The sequence below is a fragment of the Amphiprion ocellaris genome, chromosome 1 (genome assembly GCF_022539595.1).
Source record: "Amphiprion ocellaris isolate individual 3 ecotype Okinawa chromosome 1, ASM2253959v1, whole genome shotgun sequence".
Classification (NCBI taxonomy): Eukaryota; Metazoa; Chordata; class Actinopteri; family Pomacentridae; genus Amphiprion; species Amphiprion ocellaris.
Genome location: NC_072766.1, coordinates 19,134,073 through 19,156,229, shown reverse-complemented (window position 1 = coordinate 19,156,229; position 22,157 = coordinate 19,134,073). Strand labels below are relative to the sequence as shown.

Sequence of the window (22,157 nt, the reverse complement as noted above, 5' to 3'; positions counted from 1 at the left end):
AGGTATAAAGACAGAAAGAAGTGATGTTAAAATTATGAGGATACTGACCCAAACCCATTTGATACATCTCGTGAGGGACAGCAGAAGCTACCCGTGTCCCTGACAGCATGGGTGGTGAATAGTGTTTTTAGCCAATTAATTTCACAGGAAGTGCAAATATGGGCAGAGGAAGTGTGCTCTTGCAACACTTTCATCCATCTTCCCTTTCACTTGAAAGGTGAGAGACAAAGAGAGGGAGAAAGATGCATGTGGCAGTGTGGAAAGATCTTCAGCTTTGTAGTTCAATCCATAGAATAAAACATGCTGTTTCAGGATCAACCCAGGGTGGAAACCTGTGATATGTGTGACTCAGACACCCATCCAAGGGTCACACTGTAAATATGATGGGTTGGAAGGTGATCAGTGGGAAGACAAAAATATCTGATACACAATTTTAAATTAGCTTTCTCACTTTTTCCTGATCTTTACTTTCTCTGATTCAGTAAATTGACATCTTCTGGTGCAAAATAGTCATTTAAATGAACCAATCTGAGAAGATTAGAAGGTAAATGTCTCTTTTTCAGTTGTTTTGGTTACAAGAGGTCACAAGTCAAAAAAAAAAAAAATACAGTCGCTGGTTTAATGAACTCGTAAAATATTGTATTAATGTAATGATCCTGCTCCAGCTTCTGCCCTTCTTTCCCCTTCTTCCCCATTTTTCCTCCTTTCTCCCTTGGGTTCTGATCTGTTTCTGTTTTGTCCTGTCTCTTTGGTTCACTCTGTCTGTCACCTCTCCCTCATGTCTCTCTCTCTCTCCCTGTTTCTCCTGCCTGCATTCTGCCATCAGTTAATTACTGCAATGAGTGTCAGCTGCAATAATCAGTTCACTCCATTCACCTGTTCTCCACCTCACCTCCACCTATTTAAGCTCTGTCCTTTCATTCACTCCCCGCTGGATCATAGTTACCCACATGCCTTCATGGACTCTGTTGTCGGACTCTGTTTCCCTTTGCACTGGATATCCCTCATTTGGACTCAGTTCTGCTTTTGGATTCTCGCTAGCCCTGCTTTTGTCTCCAGCTCTAGTCTCCAGTAGCTCTAGTCTCGTCTCCATTCACCTCAGATTTCCTGAGCCTGCTTTCCTTCCCCTTCTGTTGTTAGTTCCCCCATCTTGTAAGTACCCCTCCTTCGCGTAGTTCTAGTTTAGTGATCTTCTGTTTTTTCATAGTGTTTGTTAGTAGTGGTTTGGTTTAGTTTTGCTTTCTCCCAGTTCAGTTCTCCGTTTATGTATTGTTTTAGTTCTCTGGTGTAATTAAAGCCTTTCTTTAATTCACATTGCTGCCAGTCTCTCTGTGTCTGGGCCTGGGTTCCCCAGCCACCCTGTAACAATTAATTTGAATACAAAGTACAAGAAAGTAAAGGTAGAAAGTAGCAGAAAATGGCTGTACACAAATCGAGTACAAATGCCTCAAAACTGAACTTGATCACTTCAGTAAATACTCTAACTGCACTCACATCACCCCACTGTCTCTAAGGCTCCTTGTTTTCAGATCTCTCATCTCCAAAAGTATGAAAATCTGGAACACTTCCATCCCATTGGTCATTTCACTTTGTAATACACATACACCAGTTCCACCTCCAGAGGCAGGTACTCACACTGAGGCCGCCACCTTCAGCTTCACTCAGGAAAATGTTCGTCTTATTAATCTTGACACTGATGCTGTAAAAGAACAACTTTCTATTTGCAAAAGTACAGATTTTTGATGCAGATATCATCTACATTTTTGGCTTGTTTTTCCGTTTTAACTTGAAAAAATTTAATTATTACTTTTTTCTGGAGTTTTAAAAGATTGTGTCTGTAATTTAACAAAACAGGAAAACAAACATTAGTTGGTTACAGTTATCAGCCATTTATTTATTTATCTTTTTTTGCTGGAAAAACTACAGTTAAACATTTGTGCATTTTTATGGTCAAATGAAAAGAAAATTATTCTTTATAAAAGTTTTTATTTACAATTTTGGTCCGTTTACTTACTTATTTATTTTGCAAATTTTGAAAGTTATCTGTAATGGTGTAAATCTATAAAATGACAGCAATTTGCTAAAAAAAAAAAAGTACTGTTTAAAACTGTTTAAAAAACAGAAATTTTTACAGTGCATTCTGTTACCGCTACTAGTGGTCTATCAATCTGCTCACACTGCAAATCAATTTTCTTTGGGATAACCAAAGGATGGACATCAGTAAATCAGTGACACTGACAGCAGCAGAATCATCCCTTCTCTGGCTCAGGTAAAAACAAATATGTTGTTGCTTCACTTCTAAACTGTCCTTCAGTTTTCCTGATATATTTCCCAGACTGTGAGGAATTCAAGTAAATCTTTAAGAGAAGGTTTAAGTGTTGCTGTGGGGGTTTATCTCGACTCCTCATGCTGGCTTTCATGGGGACTTTTTCCCACATGGGGTTGTAATTCTGAGGAATAAATCGTTCCTCTCGTTGGGTTTGTGTGTAAATTACATCCACCGATAAATTGCAGAACCAGAACGGTTCTCGCAGCTTCATCCTGTGGATCATCCCTGCAGAACCAGGATGGAAGATCCACATGGAGAAGCTGCGTGTCTCTCCCTCCGTATCTCTCCTCCTCGGAGTTTCTGTCCAAGGTGCTGAAATCTGCTGCTGCTACGGGGACAGGTCACGTGACTGCAGGATGCTGAAGTGTGTGCGCGCGTGCGCTCACGCCTGTGTGGGCTGTGCGCGCGGATCCTCCAGTCCTCATCATGAGCGATCGGGCTCATGAGCAAGGCTTCAGAGAGTCGGGGCTGCTGTAGTATGCTGCTCGCAGCGTGGATACATTAGCGCAGTCGAATGCGTAAACGGCGACTCTTGACGCGCATTGTTTTCTGCTTCGCCGCTGCAAACATCACAGTGTGGCAAGTGGTGATGGGTACGCAGGAGTGGGCTGCTGCCCACCAAGTCTGACTGTGTTTCGGACGTGCTGAGATGAAGAACATGTAAGAATCCGCAGGCATCCCCGCAGATCCCTTTCAGCCAAAATGCAGAAGGGGATGAGACTCAATGATGGCCATATCACCTATCTGGCTCTTTTGGCGAAGAAGGACGGGACGAGGCGAGGTTGCCTGAGTAAGAAGAGCTCAGACAACACAAAATGGCATTCAAAGTGGTTCGCTTTGTTGCAGAATATGCTGTTTTATTTCGAAAACGACTCCAGCTCACGCCCCTCCGGACTGTACCTGTTGGAGGGATCTGTTTGTGACAGGGCGCCGTCACCCAAACCATCTCTCTCCGCGAAGGAATGCTTAGAGAAGCAGGTAAGATATTGATCGCACGGGGAGCTCCCTTAAGTCTGACTGACTGACACTGTCAAGGTAATCCGTCTCAGAGAGCAGCACTGCTTGTTGTGTTGCTCTTTGAAACTCATCACTTTGGCTCTGCGTTAAAGCGCCATTTATGAGGGGATCTCGTGTCTCTTGGACGCAGCGAAACAACACAGCTTCCCTTTCTTATATATTCATCCATCAGCAATCTCCACGAGATGCTTTTGCAATATAGCTCACTTGACGTCCAGAGTTACGTAATAGCGTCATCCAAACTGATTGATTGTGTTGATTCTGCACTAAAATAGCATCACAGCGTGCAGCAAAGGTAAATGCATGGAATGTAATAAGACATGGCAGAGGCTCAAAGTTAGCAGGATTAATGCAGTTCTCTGTGCAAACTTTGCAAACTGTCCCCCATACAGTCATCATTATAGCATCTATTGCATCACATCTGTATATAAGATACTGCATTTTTAGTCAACATCCAGGCAATGCAGCACATTTTTATGTATATGGAAGGAGTAAACTTAAACTGCATCCAAACTTTGTAGGTTGCCATCTTGCGGAGGAGAGCTGCCCCTTCTCTGTCGTTTTGACGTATTGATTTAATTCCTTGTCTTGATATTAATAGCATCCTACCTTGGCAACTGTGTCTCCCCGGTTTATAGCGGCTCGGTTCATTTGATAGCTCTCTCATTATCATGGGTTGTTAACGACAGCCATGAATGAAAACCCAAACGATGTCCCAGTCATGCTTTTGTTTCTCACTACACCCCCCACTCCATTCGTTTTAATTCCTCCGGCATTTAGTGCCATGGATTATCATGTGTGAGGGCTAAACAATTTCCACTGTGTGTGTGTGTGTGTGTGTGTGTGTGTGTGTGTGTGTGTGTGTGTGTGTGTGTGTGTGTGTGTGTGTGTGTGTGTGTGTGTGTGTGTGTGTGTGTGTGTGTGTTTTTAATGCCAACAACACAGTCAGAAATAATCTCAGTGAAAGCACAGTTGCCTCCAATGAAAGCGGTTGGAGGGGCTAGGAAGGCAGCTGCTGACAGAACTAAACATTGTGGCATAAAAGCATTTAAGAGCCAGAGAAGTGGTCAAGCTGCTGTGAGCTATGACTGCAGTCACCTTCTGAAATCTGCTCTGCCAGCTGCAGTCTCGTCTGCTTTCCCTGCAGCACAGAGGATGGACCACTGGCGTTACAAGTCAGAGTGATGGGATCTGTTCAGTGACGTTAATCTCTGTTTATGAGGAAACATCAGTTGTTTCCGCTGATGCTAGAATTAAAGGCAACAGTTTCTAACTGCAAATGTGCACACAACATGTATGTGTTCTTGCATTGGAGTGTTTCATCTTTTGCATATATGTTTTTGGACATTTCATCCATTCTACCAGGAAGTGGGGTTGATGGGGTTCAGGATTGGGCCCTCAGAATGTAAGGCTGCCCCTTGGAGTGTAAAAAATCTTCAGTGTAAGATTAATTAGGATGAGTGCACACATCAACACAAATAAGCTTAAAGTCATTTACAAAAATCAATTTCTAAGTTTTAAGAAACCCCAAAATCAATGTCAAGCAAAGAAAAGACACGTCTTTACACTTCATGTCCAAACTTTCAAAAATCATTAAATCCACTGTGTGATAATGAAATGTTTAACATCTCATATATGTTCCATCTACAGTGTTCATTATGCCTCATGCATGGTCAGATCGTTTTTCTGCTCCAAACATTGATGTAGCCATTGAGGATTTGTTTGGTTCTATTTCTATTCAGATGGCACACTATTGGACTCAGTTTTTACTTTCACCAGGCCTCAATGAAAATCTGTTGAATTATGCAACTTCACACTGATAAACATTGTACAGCTACTTTTGGATCACATCCTGTTATAACAGTTGTATTTTATTGTATAACCTCTGAGGAGGGTAACAAAGGGATGGGAACAAAGTAAATCCGTGATGTGCGACTACAGAGACTCCTTCAGTTACTGAATGTACCTGATGTCACTGTCCATGGTGCTGAACTCTTCTGCCCTTATGCCACATGTTCTTAAAACACTTGACCTCCACTCTTTGTCAGGATTAGTATCAATTCGGTTCAATTCAATTCAGTTAAATTCAATTCAATTCAGTTCAATTTTATTTATATAGTGTCAATTGCAGGTGAAATTGTCTCAACATGCTTTACAGAACCCATATGCCTGAACCCCCAGAGCAAGCCCCAAGGCGACAGTGGCAAGAAAAAATTCCCTTTAAATGGGATAAAACCTTGAGCAGAACCCAGCTCTTTATGTGGGGGGACCCATCTGCTGCTGGTCGATGGGTTAAGAGACAGAAGAGGTAGAGAGGTAGAGGTTGAGGTGGAGAGGTAGAGGTAGAGAGGTAGAGGTAGGGAGGTAGAGAGGTAGAAGTAGAGAGATGGAGGTGAAGAGGTGGAGGTAGAGAGGTAGAGGGGTAGGGATAGAGAGGTAGAGGTGGAGAGGGAGAGAGGGATGGGGAGCGAGAGGGATGGGATCAGATGTGCCAGCAGAATTAAGACATTTGAGTTCATTTTATGTATCCTTTAACTCAAACAAAATCATTACAGATTTGTCACACAAACTACAGAAAAAACAATCACAGTAGTTGCTTGTTTAAACATGCTTTCTAGACAACGACTGTTAATCAAATAGCAATAGCTGCATAAATTAAGCAGATGTTAACCAAGATAAAGCTCATGCTGGTCATTTTTTATACCTACATTTGTTGTTTTAGAAAACATGGACAACTAATCTTCCGATGAGGACTTGTTGGTCGCTCACATGGTGGGGACTCCTCAACTTTGTTCACTTTTGAGCCAATTTCCCTAAAACCATGTCAGGAGAAGATGCATGCTCTGTTCTGCGGATGAAATGGGAACTGAGTGACATCTACGATGACAGCTGTTCATGCAGACTGCTCCAGCGAATTTATTTCAACAGTGAATTAATTGAATTTGAAAGCCTTCAATTAGCACAACACAGTCTTCTGTTCAGCACGTGTCCCTTTATATAATATATGTCAGGAATAAATTCTCCCAGTTTTGTGTCATTTGTGCAATTTATTCCATTTTATTAAATGTGTACGTTTATGTAAAATGTTGTACTAATACTTGTTCTTCATGCGTTTGACGTGCACACTTAGTAGTGTGCAATCAATCGTGTCTGTATGTATCCACACCTGTACATCTTGTGGGATTCATCTCATCTTGCCTTGAAGTCTGTGTTTGCTTGACTGTGTCCTCCCGCATACGCCAATGTCGATCTATAAAACTGAGCGGCTCCACAGAAAAGGTGAAATGAGGACAGAAGGAGTAATCAATGCTCCAGGTGTCTCAGGGCATACAGATTTCCTTTTCACTTTCCCCACTCTGGAAAAACAAAGAATGACACCTGAGTCAATTAGCAGACTGCAGAGGTCGTCAGAGGCAATACTACTGTACATTCCCGACTTTAAACCTGCTACATGTTGGGATTACAACAGATTTTTTATTTTTGTTTATTTATTTATTTATTTTGGAGAGCGTTTGTGTGCGTGTGGTGTGTGTCACTGAGTGTGTGTCAGAGCTACAGCAGGGATGGCCAGGAGAGTGCCGGATCTTATCTGTGTGTGACAGGGAGAGGGACAATGCAGCGAATAGATGCCAAGCCAACTGCCACCTTGCAGGGCTACAGCACTTTTTATAGCCCTCACTCCTCAAAAAGGCAAAAGATCTTTCTCTCCCTCCGTCTATCTCTCCGTTCTCATTGTATTCTTTGGAGTGTTCTACTTTTTAAATGTTCTTATTCCCCATTTAGAAGGCGAGCTACGTTTAAGCCCACAGTTACTATGGCAACCCCTATTTGCATCTGAAAAAGTGCATTTGAAGGGGCCAACAAAATGTGCAACAACATGCCTTGGCATTGTGCTCCATTTAGCAAGTACAGCAAATATGGGCATATGAGAAATGGGCGGTGGGTCGTCTCAGGTGGTGGCGGCGGCGGTGGTGGTGTTGACTGCATGTTTTATTCTTGTTATTTTCCTGCTTTATTTATTTCATTTAGATGAATACATTTGCAATAATATATCACCAGTCTCCATATGTGATCACTGGACTGAATTTATAGTATAATCATGAAATGTAGGTTACGCAACAAACCTTTTTTGTATATATATATATATATATATAAACAGCCTGACTGTGGCCAGATAAAGGAACAGAAATAATCTGCACCCAGAAAAAAGGCACAATACCAGAACATGTGGGCTCCACACATTTGAAATGTGTGGAGTGTCAATGGGAGTGTTAATTCATTTTTTCCTTATTTAATTAAGTTTAATTTAGACCAGTTACACTTTTAGCTTACTGAAAGTAGTTCAGGTTATGCAATAAATATTTGTCAGTGCACATAACTGTTGTGTTTTGCCTCCTCATTGTTAGGGATCCTGCACACCTCCCCGCTATAGGCATGTGTTACATTAATGGGTTTTAGGCAATAAAAAAGCAAAAATAAAGGGCTTTTAAAAGGCTAATTTGATTAATTGAAATCAGAAATGTTTTAGAGGAGATAAAAGGATTCTGAGGTGTATTAAGTGGAAGTTGCATTCATCATTATCATTACATAGTGTGAGTGTAATCGTTTTTCCTTTTTTTTCAAGTCCAGCTAAAATTTAAATGTTACTGTTCACAGATTTTAAACAGCGACTTACTACTAGATATGCTGTCTCACTTACCAACAGATACTGTATCTGTGGCAAAAATGTAGTGACGTGGAGTTAAATATAGCCGCCTAAAAGGCTTGACACACCAGCTCACAGGATGTGAGAGATGGGAAGCACATTATTGACAAAGACCCGTTCTGCTGCTCATCAGGAAATATGGAACATTACTCCCCTTCACAAATGATTTGCTCTTGGCATTTGGGAGGGATAAAAAAATCCAATATATTGGATTTGTGGGGGTCTATTTACAATGCATCAGTGTTATATAATTTGGTGCGTTTCTACTACAAACAGGCTGCCTGCACTAACAGTGCAGTGACCACCACTTTGGTGATTTGAAGGATTTTTATCTCATAAACCTATAAGAAAACAATTCCACACAAATTTGTCATAATTGCCATAACTGAACGTTTAAGGCTGTAAGGTCAGCGGAGATAATTGGTGCTAGAGCAGAAAGGGCCGAGGACTCACAGGTGTCTGTGTCTCTAAAACGCAGCCAAATCACCAGAACAAAGCAAAACTAAACGAAATAAAAACATGGCGTCAGTTGACAGGCTTCAGCCGATTCAGAGGTGAGTTGCCAGGTTACAGACAGAATGCACAGAGGCTTTATAATGAATCTCTCAAGACTTTCCCCTGAGGATCTCTCTCCCTCTCATTCAGCCACATGTCCATGTATACATAGAACTTCAATTTCAACCAAATGTGGGTTTAACAAATAATTAGTCGGTTATGATCATAGTGTGAGGCTCTTTCTTCTTGCTTCCACTTTTAATACATTCTGATCATCTCATTATATGCTGTACAAACACTTGTGCCTCTCACTCTATATCCTTGTGTTTTCTAGTATTACTTCACTGTCACTTTCAATCATGACAACCAGAAGGCTTTGGAGCTGCGCACAGAGGACGTCAAGGACTGCGACGAGTGGGTGGCTGCCATCACACAGGCCAGGTACCGCTCACACATGACCTCTCAGCTACATACACACAATCAGCTGTTGTGAGGGCCAGGATCTGCTTGGGAAGTGTCGGTACGTGCACAGTATCAATGAATTTAATCAATCGATGACAGACAACTTACAGGGGTCATGTGAAAGCCTTCTTACGGCTACAGTTTTTGAGGAACTCATGAAATGAAATTGAAAGGGGTGTTGGAACCTCTTGGGCTGAAAAAGGAAACTAAACTACAGAGTAGAATATAATTTTTCAGCTTATAATTTATCATCAGAACTGAAAATACAGGGTTTCAACTTGAGAGCATGAAATGGTCAATTAGAAGACGTCCCAAGCTAAACATTAGAAAATAAAAAGCACAGTGATTAGAATCTCAACAAGACTCGGTAGCAGTGCTTGTGGCTTTGTGAGGCTAGAATCGTTTGTACTGCAGTTACCTGGAGCTAACTGCTGTCGTCAATAAAACACAAACAAGTCCAGCTGAAGTATACTGTCATAAATAGTAATGTATATTTTTTTTTACTGCAAATATATTAGACAATTCTGCATTGCTATCCCTGGAATCCCACTACTGGTATGACTGAAACACAGTCTGATTAAGTCTATTTTACTTACAAAGGATGAGTGGTTTGTGCAATTTAGTGTGCACGACGAAGAGCAGCACCAACCAGCTAACTAGGATGCTAACATGTCCTGTATGATGCTTGCATGTTTCAGACTTCAATTCAAATTCTGCTAAAATTAGATATGAGTTACAAACAAATTATTGCAGTTATAACTCCAAGATCCTTCCAGGGAACCAATCAGACACACACAGTGTAGGTCAGAATCTGAGGTCAGAGTTCAATTAATCTGAAATTTCAGATAGAAACTTAGCTTAATGTGTGTCCTTGGGACTGACGATTATTTTGAATATGAGCAAACTTGATACGATAGAGTACTGCATTCTCTCAATCAGTAACCTCTCCTTCATGCACTTTTTCGGGCACAAATGAAAAAGTATTATATAAATAAATGTTTAAAAATGGTTGTTATTAATATTGATCATCGATTATTAGTCTTCACATGTATAATGAGCAAAATGCCCCCTTTAAGATTCAGGAGCAAAAGGGGGTCATGGAAGCCAAGCGATGCTGTCGCTCTAAATGTCAGTGGTGTGCATTTGTACGGCAAAAGGTCATTTGATTGGGTTCATTGAAGATTAAATTGATTAGCGCTCAGTAGAGGCAGCAGCACTTACTGTGCTACGTTGGCCTGTAATATTGTAATGCACAGCATGGCAATGCAGACGTGTATTTACATATCTTCATGGTACTTTTTTTTTAGAACTTCCTGATGTCTGAATGCTTTAAACCACTTTTTACTACTCATTTTCTTTTTAAAGTTAACAATCTGTGTTGTAGATTCAGCGTAAACTAAAACCCCTTCTGAACATTTCTTTGATACAACTAGATTTTGAGGTGTTACACGAGCTGGAAGGAATCAAATGTGCTGATTTTAAGCCTTACATGGCTTTCACATAAAGTGTTGAACTGAGTAATGGACAGAATTATTGCTCATGCAGAAGCAGGTTTTACACGCGGTGCGCTGAGCTTCCAAGTATTTAAAGAATTGGTTACGTAAGCGCACTGCACTCTGTGTGGACGTAAGGTCTGTGGTTCAAACATATGCTGATCAGAGGTCTGCTTTTGCTTTGATAAATATATGGAGAGTCCATGAAACATCCGTTAATTAGGCCCTTACAATGTCTGTGCATGTGTGTCTGTATAGTTACAGGAACCTGGCTACAGAGCATGAGACCCTCATGCAGAAGTATCTTCATCTACTCCAAATAGTGGAGACGGAGAAAACGGTTGCCAAGCAACTTCGACAACAGATAGAGGATGGGGAAATCGAGATAGAGCGGCTAAAATCAGAGGTAACTCGCCTTGAAATTTCATGCTAGTAATACCTGTGTGTGTGTGTGTGTGTGTGTGTGTGTGAATGCGTGTTTGGTTCTATTCTATTGTACACAGCGGAGATGGAGAGAGGAACAATGAAAATAAAAGTATTCAGGCTTAGAGGATAAAGACAGAAAATGGTCACAGGACAAAGGTCACGCCCCAGATTCCAAATCATAATGCTGTTAGTTCACGGTGAGAGTCGCAGCTCGCGGTGGCCCCAGGATGTCTCTATTAGAGACTCAGCAATACTGCTGAGTGCTTTGTATCCTAATTATTCAGTCTAAACTAGATCAAATGCACCTCTCTTTAATGTGCTAATGGCCAGCTTCAATTGAATTGAATGTTTTCAATATGCATGAATCAGCTTGTGTTGTACATGATACTGCAGTCTGCACCAGATAATCTACTGTCTCACTTTTCATGGCTGCAGTGCATACTAGTCATGGATTTTGGGTTGCTTTGTCTAATTTCAGTCCATTATTTTCTTATTCAGATGTCGTGCATAACAGGAATAAATGCAACAGACTTGAATAAAATACAATAAGTGACATTTTGATGTGGCTGGTACCGTTTCTGCATGTATGAATTCTTTCAACCAGCTAATGGACGATCACAAAGTTTTTTTTCAAAAAAGCAATTTAGAACATTTGAATAACATTAACAATCATAAAAAAGCATGCAGTGGATTGAAAGAACATGAAGTGACCAAGATCAGGAATAGGATTATGATTGTATACAGTGTGTTGTATTCATTTTAGTTCATTGAGTTGGTTCTTTTCAGATTGCTGGACTACTGAAGGACAATGAGAAGATCCAGTCAAATCCAGAGGTGCCCCCCAGTGAGGACGATACAGAGATCAAAAAGATCAAAAAGGTAAGATGTGGCTGCTTTGTTGTCGGACAGTGGCAAAAGCAGGGGAAAGCGCAAATTACTGTTCTTGTTTTTCAAAAAACAAAGTAATGCAAAGAGGGAACAGGATTGAGGATTTTAAAAAGATCTGCTTCAGCATCAGGGATATGCGTCGTTTCTCAGACAGGTTTTAAAAAGCTACACCATCTCTGGCACCTGCAGGTTTTATTTTTAATCTTCATTCATTCAACGAAGCTCACACTTGCATTTATAACAGGGAGCTCCTCATCCACTACAGCCATGGGTTTCTTCTGTCTGATCCTAAAAATCAAAAGCTGGGAAGTTTGGGAAGCACAGTTTCCCTCAGCTCCACACGGCGTTTTAGTATCTTTTAACTTATTGTTTTGGTTATCCAGCCTTCAACTTTAATGATCCGGTTCCCTCTCAGTGGCAGCTATTTCCAACCATTACAGGCAGCCCAAAGCAACATTCAGATAATTAAGAGCCCAATATAACAGTGACTCTTAGACCGACATTTTTCAGGCCAGTAGAAACACAACTCAAATTAAATGCTAATGTCTGCATAACCTGTCACCTACAGGTTAGTTTGCACATTATCCATAGCTACTTTGTCAGATAGTGCATTGCCATCACTGTGTGTATAATTTGCTGTGATACTAAATCAGAGCTAACTTTAGCTCATCTTATTGTCAAGTTGGAAATTACTGAATAAATTATTTTGACCAGCACAGATAATATTGGTATATTATCATACCCAAAGAAAATCATGCATCACTGATCTATCATGCGCCGTTTTCTGTAGAGAAAATGACATTGGATTAATTCAAGCACCCACACTTCAACACACAGGCAGCTTAACCTTTGTGTGCCAAATTTTTAATTTTTGTTATTTTTTTATCACAGGTCCAGAGTTTCCTGAGAGGCTGGATTTGCCGCAGGAAGTGGAAAACCATCATCCAGGACTACATCCGCTCACCACACGCTGAGAGCATGAGGAAGAGGAACCAGGTGGTGTTCAGCATGCTGGAGGCCGAGGCCGAATACGTCCAGCAACTCCACATCCTGGTCAACAACTTCCTGCGGCCGCTCCGCATGGCCGCCAGCTCCAAGAAGCCCCCCATCACCCACGACGATGTCAGCAGCATCTTCCTCAACAGGTGGCTGGTGGTCAGACTGGTTGTGATAGTGGTGTGACTCGGCACAGAGTTAGCTGTGGAACACTTACGAACAGGAGAAGGAGAAACAGCAGCTCATGAGCGCCACTTTGCTTGTTTGTTTTATTAGTGAGACCATCATGTTCCTCCACCAGATCTTCTACCAGGGCCTGAAGGCCAGGATAGCCAGCTGGCCGACTCTGGTGCTCGGTAAGAGACGCAGATACCACCAGTCACACACGTGATTCAAGAGCAGTCTTGTTTTTAATGGGATTTGTTAAAGGACCAGTTCATCCAAATGATATTTCAGCTAATTTAATCAATTCATTCTGGGATATATTGGAGATATTTACAGTACGTCTGAGATTTGTGACACCAACTCAATACAATACAGTTTGGTTTGTGGCAACATGCTGTAATTCACACTGTAAACAATTATGAAAACACTGAATGTACAATTTATTTCATTTTACAAATCAAGATCTAATGATTTAACAGAAATCGGGCTGAATTTAGTTTTTCCTAATGTATGTATTTGCACATGGTCACATGACTTTTCTTTCATTTGTTTTTTGTGTCTTTCCAGCTGACCTGTTTGACATCTTGCTGCCAATGTTGAACATCTACCAAGAGTTTGTGAGGAACCACCAGTACAGCCTGCAGATCCTGGCTCACTGCAAACAGAACCGAGACTTTGACAAGCTGCTGAAGCAGTACGAGGCCAAACCTGACTGTGAGGAGAGGACGCTGGAGACCTTCCTCACTTACCCCATGTTTCAGGTACGATTCCAGGATGCCAGCATGGATTACTGCTCCAGTGCTGCATAATCCACATGCAGTTTCATCTGGTTTGTAATCTCTATGTTTCTCAGTTTCAACTTGTAAGTCAACTTCCTTAAGGTATTGTACTCTGAGGACACTGTAGTAAAATATATTCCTGTGCAGTATTGTATTAAACTTGGGGAAGTACTTACCTGAAAAAAGTAACTTTGGTTTACTTGTAGCAAAACCCCAGCATGTTTGTATTGTGAAGGATCTGAGGGAACAAGTGCAACTTCTTAAATTTTCCCATGTCTGACTTCTACCAGTTAAACCATTGCACAGTACCAAAAAAACTCATGGCTGTGATTTTTTTTTTTTTTTTTCCAAAATCGCACAGTGTATTCATAATCAGATTAATCATTCAGCAGTAACAGCCCTTGGAATTTTGAAAATTCATTCTGATCAGTTTCACATTTCAAAGAGTCAGCCCATTGTGAAATGTCACTTTAGATGTTATGTGTTGGAATGAACAACTTGTCCAGTCTGCATTTCATAAACTTCACAAACTAGATTACATTTGTCTCCACTAGAAGTGGCAACAGTAGTCGCACTTCAGTACAACACTCACATCAAATGAGGACTAGTGTTTTCAAAGCTGCACCGAAGCACAACAATCCTGCTGTATGCAGCTCATTGTTTAATTTGTGGCAAAAAATAAATAGATTAAAACTTTCAGTGTCCATTTTTTGATTACTTCACAAATGCTTAATTATCTCTCAGGCTATTTTTTATTTTTTTTTTCGGTTTTGGGTGTTGTTTTAAATTTATACTTTTGGGGGAAAAAAAAGAAGTAATTATTCTAATTTTCAATTTCTGTGTTTTGCACTTGTGATTGGACTGCACCATTAGCACACAAAGGAATCTACAGCAAGCTGTATTGCTAACATATAGAGTACCTAGAAATTACTTAATAGTAAGATACTCTATATAATACATAACATGGTTCATGGCTGGTTCACTAAAAGTGTTAAGTTTCAGGTCAAAGTGAATCATTAGCTTTCTGGATAGTAAAAGAATCAAGATAATAGCTGAAGTAACACATTTTATAAACTCCCAAGTAATCTTTCATTCTTTCAGGCTGGACAGTCCTCAGGACCAAATGATTACCACTGCAAGGCCATTAGAGTCAAGATGCTTGACACTGCTTGACTTTTCAAAGTTTGAAGTGTGCATTAAACACAAAAATTAATTTCAGCATGAGCGAACACAACACGTCTCTCTTCTCTCAGATCCCTCGTTACATCCTGACGTTACATGAGTTGCTGGCTCACACTCCCCATGAGCACGTGGAGAGGAACAGTTTGGACTATGCCAAGTCAAAGCTGGAGGAGCTTTCCAGGTAGACCTACTATCAGTCAGTCAAACAGCTGAAATTGTATTTTATTGTATATTGCACTGTATGATACAGCACAAAGAAGCTCAGATTGGGTCACAGTTTTCTGGAGATTTAAAGAAGACACTAAAGTGGTGATACTGCATTCAAGTAGTACGTACGCTACACAGAGATTTCTGTCAGATCCATGTAACTTTCTGGTCAGTCCTCTCAGTTTACATGAGGTGATGATGAACCAAAGTTTTACACAGCTGGTGAAATCCACTAAAGAAATACAAAAGCATACACAACTTTAACTGTGAAGTGCCTGAACTAATGGTTATTTGCCGTCCTTTCAGAATCATGCATGACGAGGTGAGCGAGACGGAGAACATCAGGAAGAACCTGGCCATCGAGCGGATGATTGTGGAGGGCTGTGAAGTGCTGCTTGACACCAGCCAGACATTTGTTAGACAAGGTGAGTTATAAACCCTGACCCTGAACAGAAGACATTTATTTTTACAGTCACTGGCTCGTTTCATGACCTTTCGGTTAACAGCTAAATTTAAATGTCAGCTGAGGTTAAACATTGTAGGAAAGAAACAATCTGAAGTCTGAACCTCATTCATTTATTCAAGACATTTCATGTATTTCATGAAAGATGCCACATGTAAATAAAATCACTAATTACTGACATACAAATGGATGCCTCTTATATTTTACTAGAAGTTTAATGTTTATTTGCACTAATCTAACATTACTTTACAGTTAAAGTAGGAGTCAACATTTATCTACTACCTGCACACATCAGTGGACACTATGAAGAAGGCACAGCTGTGAGAGTGTCATTTAGTTAGTAATTTTCAAGGTTTTTGAAAGTTATAAGATGTATTTATGAAACAGAGAACCGCATGTGTTTTTCATGTGCTTTAATATGTGTTTTTTCATGGCTCCACAGGTTCTCTAATTCAGGTGCCAATGAGTGAAAAAGGGAAGATCACAAGAGGCCGACTGGGCTCTCTGTCTCTGAAGAAGGAAGGCGAACGACAGTGTTTCCTCTTTTCCAAACATCTCATCATCTGTACCAGAGGATCTGGAGGAAAACTTCACATCACTAAGGTACAGGAAGATTCTCTGGAAATGTTTTCCCCCCCAATCATATCATCATATAACATATAGCTGTAAAACACTGCATCCTGAGGGGATGTGCTTGCTGATGTGCTGTATGTGGCCTTTAACCCTGTCACAGAATGGAGTGGTGTCTCTCATAGACTGCACTCTGATGGAGGAGCCAGAGGGCACAGATGATGAGTGTAAGTAACTGTGTGCAACATACTCCTATGTTTTCACGATATATACATATGGAGGTTGTAGAGTGTGTACTGTGTGTATTAGCTGGAAAAATCAAGTGATTTTCTCTTTAGATATTTGCCAAACTATATTTAAGTATTTGGCATTTGGTAGAAAACAAACATGTTGCCAGCGAATTATCAAAACTGTACAAAGTATGCGTCCCTCGTCATCATATTAGTTTTCACAGATATTTACCAGAAAACTGGGGTGAAGCAAAATTTGAATGTGTAATTTATAAAGAAATTGTACTCTTTTGTGTTTTTTAAAATGTTGTTTACTCTCAGTTCTTGCTTCATTTCCACCTTTTATGCTTCACTCCCACATTAACTGTTGTATCAGGGTGTCATAAAGGGAGAGAGTTGATCAGCTAAGCTATTTTTGAGGGCTTAGGATGCAGAAACTTTGCAATTTTATTTACATGACTAGAGCTGTGTGTGTTTTCTTCTTTTAAAGTATAATTTCTTTGATTCACAGACATTGAATTTGCCCAAATCAATTACAGTCACAGTTGTTGCTTCACTGATATTGGTTGCACACGACTTAATCAAAGTAACCACAACGGATTATTGTGCATAATAGTGCTGTGGTTTTGCCATTCACTTGAGAAATAAGAGGTGGAATGGAAAACGTATCTGCTGCTGCTTTCGGATGAATATAGGGATTTAATCTTCTGAAGGCTTTCACACAGCATGAAGGCAGTTCTTTTTGCAATAGATGATGGTAAGAATCAGTCTTCTTTAGCTGAAAACACAGAAACTGACATTATTTAAGTAGTACATTTGTATTTTTGTTCCTCTCAAAACTGGCTGCAGAATATCTGCATGGCCATCTGAAAAATTACAGCTGCACTGCCAAATACAGAACTCAGTCTTGATTTGGCAGCGTATGTTTATGAATGCTAAAATCTCTATTAAATAAAATCTAACGACACACATCACAAAATATGATTGAACATTGCATATGGAACTCTCAAAGTTACATTAAATAGTAGTTGAGGATTGCTGATGTCCACATTTTCATGCTGTCATTGTATATAATAAGTTTAAATAAAGTTTGTTGAATTTGTGCCTTGCAGCTAAAGGGGAGCGGAGCGGCCAGGACACAGAGCACCTGGACTTTAAGGTGATGGTGGAGCCCAAAGACAGCCAGCCTTACACCGTTATCCTGGTGGCTTCATCCCGACAGGAGAAGTCAGCGTGGACCAGCGACATCAGTCAGGTCTGTATCTCCAGTTGTATTCAGGCAGGACTCGATCATAGCTGATTTCACTTTAGATTATCATGGCTAAGCTGTAAATAGGTGCGTTAGAGGTAAGACATAAAATTAGACTGCAAATAACTAACATTCAACCTCGATATTATATTAAAAGAAACAGTCCTGAAGTTACTTTTTAGGATTTTGTGGATTTAACTTTAAACAGTGCTGTCCCAGCTGTATTCAAACTTTGTGTTAGTGCACATGAATTGTAGGTCAGTTGATGTGAGAGTCAAATGCAGGACAACAATCATGGAAAACATACCTCAGGTTTGTGAACTTATTCACCTTCTTGCATCCTAACACTCACAGAGATCCCTGCTCTCCCTTCCTTACAGTGCATTGACAACATTCGCTGCAATGGTCTGATGATGAATGCCTTCGAGGAGAACAGTAAAGTCACCGTGCCACAGATGATTAAGTGAGAGCCGGACACCATGCAGCAGTGCACATGCATTATACATGCCTACACAGAGATTGGCATTGTCATTACATAAATACATGACATATGCATGAAAAATTCATGAACAAAGAGCACACAAACTCACACGTTTGTGCTCCTGTCCTTGTGAGAACCCTCGATGACATACATATATACCCCTAAGCTCAGATCTTAACCGTCACAACAACTTTTTCCCCTTACACTGATGTAAACCCAGTGCTAACATTAGCCCTAAAAGCAAATCTTAACCCCTGTGTGAATATGCACACAGCCTCTACTGGAAAATGTAAGCCACCTGAGTAAAGCTCTCTGACACAATTCTTACCAACAATCCTTTGCATATTCCAGAGGCTCTGAGTGATTCAGCCCCTTCCAGGCTGGAGTTCACGGCCTATAGAGACCAGTGGAGTGACTGCTCCAGGTCGAGTTTTAGTAAATCTCTATCAGCTATGCAAATCATTCTGACGTTATTGTGTTCTAATCATCAGACGAGACTCTTCTGATATAAACAACCACCTGTAGCAATGCTAATTCTCTGACCCACACATGACCACTAAAGTGCACTGACTGGAGATGCGCTTGTGACTAACATTCCTTACCTCACTTGAACTCCAACGCAGGTCAGACACCAGCTTGTACTGCGATGACGTCGACATTCGCTTCAGCAAGATGATGAACTCCTGCAAGGTGCTGCAGATCCGCTATGCCAGCGTGGAGCGCTTGTTGGAGAGGCTGACCGACCTGCGCTTCCTCTCCATTGACTTCCTGAACACTTTCCTCCACTCTTACCGCGTCTTCACCAGCGCAGACGTGGTGCTGGACAAGCTCATCACCATCTACAAGAAGCCCATCAGTGCTATCCCTGCACGGTGAGTCAATTGATTCCAAGTGACTCCGGTCAGATGTGGAGATAGATAGCCCTCTCACATCTGTCTGTTAGATATGAATAAAATAGACTTACTAGCACCTTTAAGACTCACTGTAATTAGTATGTTATTTTGTTTTTTGGTTATACAATAGTAAAAATTAAGCCTCTCCTGGTTGCCTGACAAACTTAATAAGACTTCAGCAAGTAACTACACCTGGTATGGATTGAAAAAACAATCTGTATTATTTTAATAAGAGGCTTGTATGCAGTTTTTGTTACCTTCAGAAAGAGAGTTTGAAATGTTTATGCTAAGCTTTAAAGCTGCCTGCTGTGTAGCTTCATATTTGCCAGACAGATGTCTTGTTCTTCTCATCCTATTCTAAGCAAGAACGCAAATCAGTGTATTTCCCACGTTTTCCAAATGTTTAACTATTGCTTTAGCTGTGACGTGTAAATACCAGTCTGAACACAGTCAGCAGTCTTTGACATGAACTTTTTAAGCCAACATGGGACAAGTAGCTGGTTTTCAAAGCCAACTAAAATGTTGCCAAACCTGAACTGTTTTAGTCAAAGAAACTGCATAATTATTCGATATGTGATATCTAATCACATCCAACACCTCAAAACTGACGATCTGTTCATATCTCACCTAAAGTATTCTGAGAGGAGAGTGTGGCAGATAACATGAAGTTCAAAGTTGTACTTCTTTGTTTTTACTGGTACACTTGTGTGTAGCACCAGTTGTAATTTTGTTCCTAAGTAAGTCCCTTTTCATGTATTTTTCCATATTATTTTTCTTATTCCTGCACACTCCCAGTTAGCTTTTCAGTCGGCAGCTTCAGACAGCAGAACTACAGTGGTTTGTTACATTTTACGCCAGCAAGTACTTCACTGCCAGGGCTATCCTTGCAGCTTGTGACAACTGAAAAAGGAGCAAAGTTTTAAGATTTCTACATATTTTCCTCCTGAGGATGCAGCAACGGTGCTGTAATGGTGCAGTGAAGAGGTGGGACTTCCCCGGTGTCTGAATTAGTCTTTGCTCTCACGTGGACTGTCTATAAGCAGCCCATCATGCTATCATATCCTGTCCAGGTGAGCAGGGACTGGAGAGGAGGCAGTGAGAGGTCACACCAGCACATCTTCTGTCCGCCATCACAGTTAATTGGGTCCTGCATCCACCCACCTCTCCCTAACCCCTCCTCTTCTCTCTCGTTCTTCTCCTTACCCTTTTCCATTCTCTCACTTTTATTTTTCTTTCCACAAGTCTGACCATCCCTCTCTCCGCTGCGCTGTCACCATGGCAACCCTTTACTCTGCTGCAGGACCCCACCCTCTCCTTTCCCCGTCTTCTCCCTCCCTCTCTCTCTCCCTTTCTCCCATCATCTGCAGCGGCTCTACGGTATTAAATATTGATGGTGGTGTTTTGCACCCAGACCCTGCTCTCCTCTCCTCCTCTGTCCTCCCCCTCTGTCGTACTCCTCTCTCACCTCCTGCTCCTCTTCGCGTTCATGTTTCCTGCGTTACTTCTGTTTTCTTTTCACTCTCTTTGCTTTTTCCTTCATGTTTTCCCTTAGCCTCCCCTTTGCCTTCTTCTCCCCCCTCTCCTGTCCAATATCCACCTAGCCTCCCCCTTTCCAAGCTTTGAGCCTCTCATCTCCTTACTTTATTGTTTTGTGAATTTATGCGAGGAGACACAACATGGCTGCAGCTAATGCCATACAGGGCTGGAGGCTTCCCATTCGCCCACTCGCAGCCAGCAGCCTTCGCTGTGGTGGAATCCATAGCCACTATGTTGGTCCTCTCTCGCTCCCTCCCTTTCTGTACCACTGTTTTCGCCCCTGCTTTTTCTTTTTTTTTTTTTTTTTGCAGTGCACCTCTGTCTCCTTCTCCCACTTTCCCTCTCTGAATCTGGCTCCCCTTTTCTCTCCTTTCTCTCTCCCCATGTCTCTGTGGGCCTCCCCTGGGCTGGTTGCTGTTGGCAGCACCCGTGCCTCCCACACTGTCACTTGACATGCTATTTATAGGCCTTCAGAGGGGGTGGCTCTCAGTGCAAGGAGGATGCTGTCTTAAACAATGTAGCTTAAATAAAAGAGGCAGGAGCTCCCGAAGAGCCCTGTGGTTAATGTGTTCCCTCTCTGTTTCTGTGTACAGACACCAAGTGCATCATGCACCCCCGTTATCACCATTTCTCCCCTTTCCACTGTCTCCCATTAGGATTGCAGGATTTTTCTAATCCAAAATTCAAAAAGAGTAGCCTTTTAGTAGAAAAAGATACTCTGCTTACACGTCATCCTTCTGTCTTTTTCACATGTGCCTCCTTTTTCTCCTCTCTTTCACTCTCCCTTTTCCTGCAGCTCTTTGGAGCTTTTCTTTGCCAGCAGTCAGAACAACAAACTCCTCTACGGTGAACCACCCATGTCGCCACGTGCCAGCCGCAAGTTCTCCTCCCCTCCTCCTCTCTCCATCACCAAGACGTCCTCTCCCAACCGCCGTCGCAAACTTTCACTCAACATCCCCATCATCACAGGGGGCAAAGCCCTGGACCTGGCTGCACTCAGCTGTTCTCCCAATGGCTATGCAAGCATGCACTCCACCATGTCACCCTTCAGTAAGACCACCCTTGACATTAACAAGCTCTACGTGTCGAGCACCATGGCCAGCAAAATCTCTGACGAGGGAGACACCAAAACTGAAGGCAAGACTGACGAGTCTGTCCTCAACAAGCAAGGTCAGGGCCACCGTCCAAGGGAATTTCCTAATTTTGCTCAGTTTTAATGGGGTTGAAGTTTACTTTAGTAGCAGTTTTACAAGTTTTACAACTCAATTTCCTCTGTATTATGCTTTTTAAAAGTGTTACTAATATATATTTTTGGGTTATTAGCAGTAGTATCTCCTGGGATTGAACAGTCAAAGAGCAGACAACACAACAGGCTCTCAATTGGGGAATGTGCTTGTAAATGTGCAAGCATAAGTTTTTATTAGATTTTTAAAAAATAATGTTTTATTTTTTACTACTTAGGATTGAACTTTTATTTTTCGTCAAAAATTTCATATACAATTTAAATGACCATACAGATTTTGTTATAACCATTCATGTTTCTTTCAAACTGCATGAGTATCATTTTTTCATTGTCTCTCCCAAGTTTCCC

General features: G+C 41.2%; 1 protein-coding gene across 2 annotated transcripts in view; it reads left to right on the top strand.

Annotated features, from left to right (window-relative positions):
• The first annotated feature begins 2,677 nt into the window (after positions 1-2,677).
• Positions 2,678-22,157, top strand: part of LOC111587585 (ras-specific guanine nucleotide-releasing factor 1-like) — a 28,518-nt gene continuing 9,038 nt past the window's right edge. The window contains exons 1-15 of one of the 2 annotated variants that reach the window (XM_055012125.1): positions 2,678-3,307; positions 8,881-8,987; positions 10,760-10,907; positions 11,714-11,806; positions 12,707-12,960; positions 13,088-13,167; positions 13,544-13,737; positions 15,009-15,118; positions 15,451-15,569; positions 16,050-16,210; positions 16,341-16,404; positions 17,520-17,662; positions 18,037-18,119; positions 18,761-19,009; positions 21,363-21,703. In XM_055012125.1, the coding sequence (XP_054868100.1) occupies positions 3,032-3,307; positions 8,881-8,987; positions 10,760-10,907; positions 11,714-11,806; positions 12,707-12,960; positions 13,088-13,167; positions 13,544-13,737; positions 15,009-15,118; positions 15,451-15,569; positions 16,050-16,210; positions 16,341-16,404; positions 17,520-17,662; positions 18,037-18,119; positions 18,761-19,009; positions 21,363-21,703 (2,422 nt within the window). In that variant the 5' untranslated portion in view covers positions 2,678-3,031. Of the gene's footprint in view, positions 3,308-8,880; positions 8,988-10,759; positions 10,908-11,713; positions 11,807-12,706; positions 12,961-13,087; positions 13,168-13,543; positions 13,738-15,008; positions 15,119-15,450; positions 15,570-16,049; positions 16,211-16,340; positions 16,405-17,519; positions 17,663-18,036; positions 18,120-18,760; positions 19,010-21,362; positions 21,737-22,157 lie in introns of both variants that reach the window. The other variant, XM_023297600.3, reaches the window with a different exon arrangement.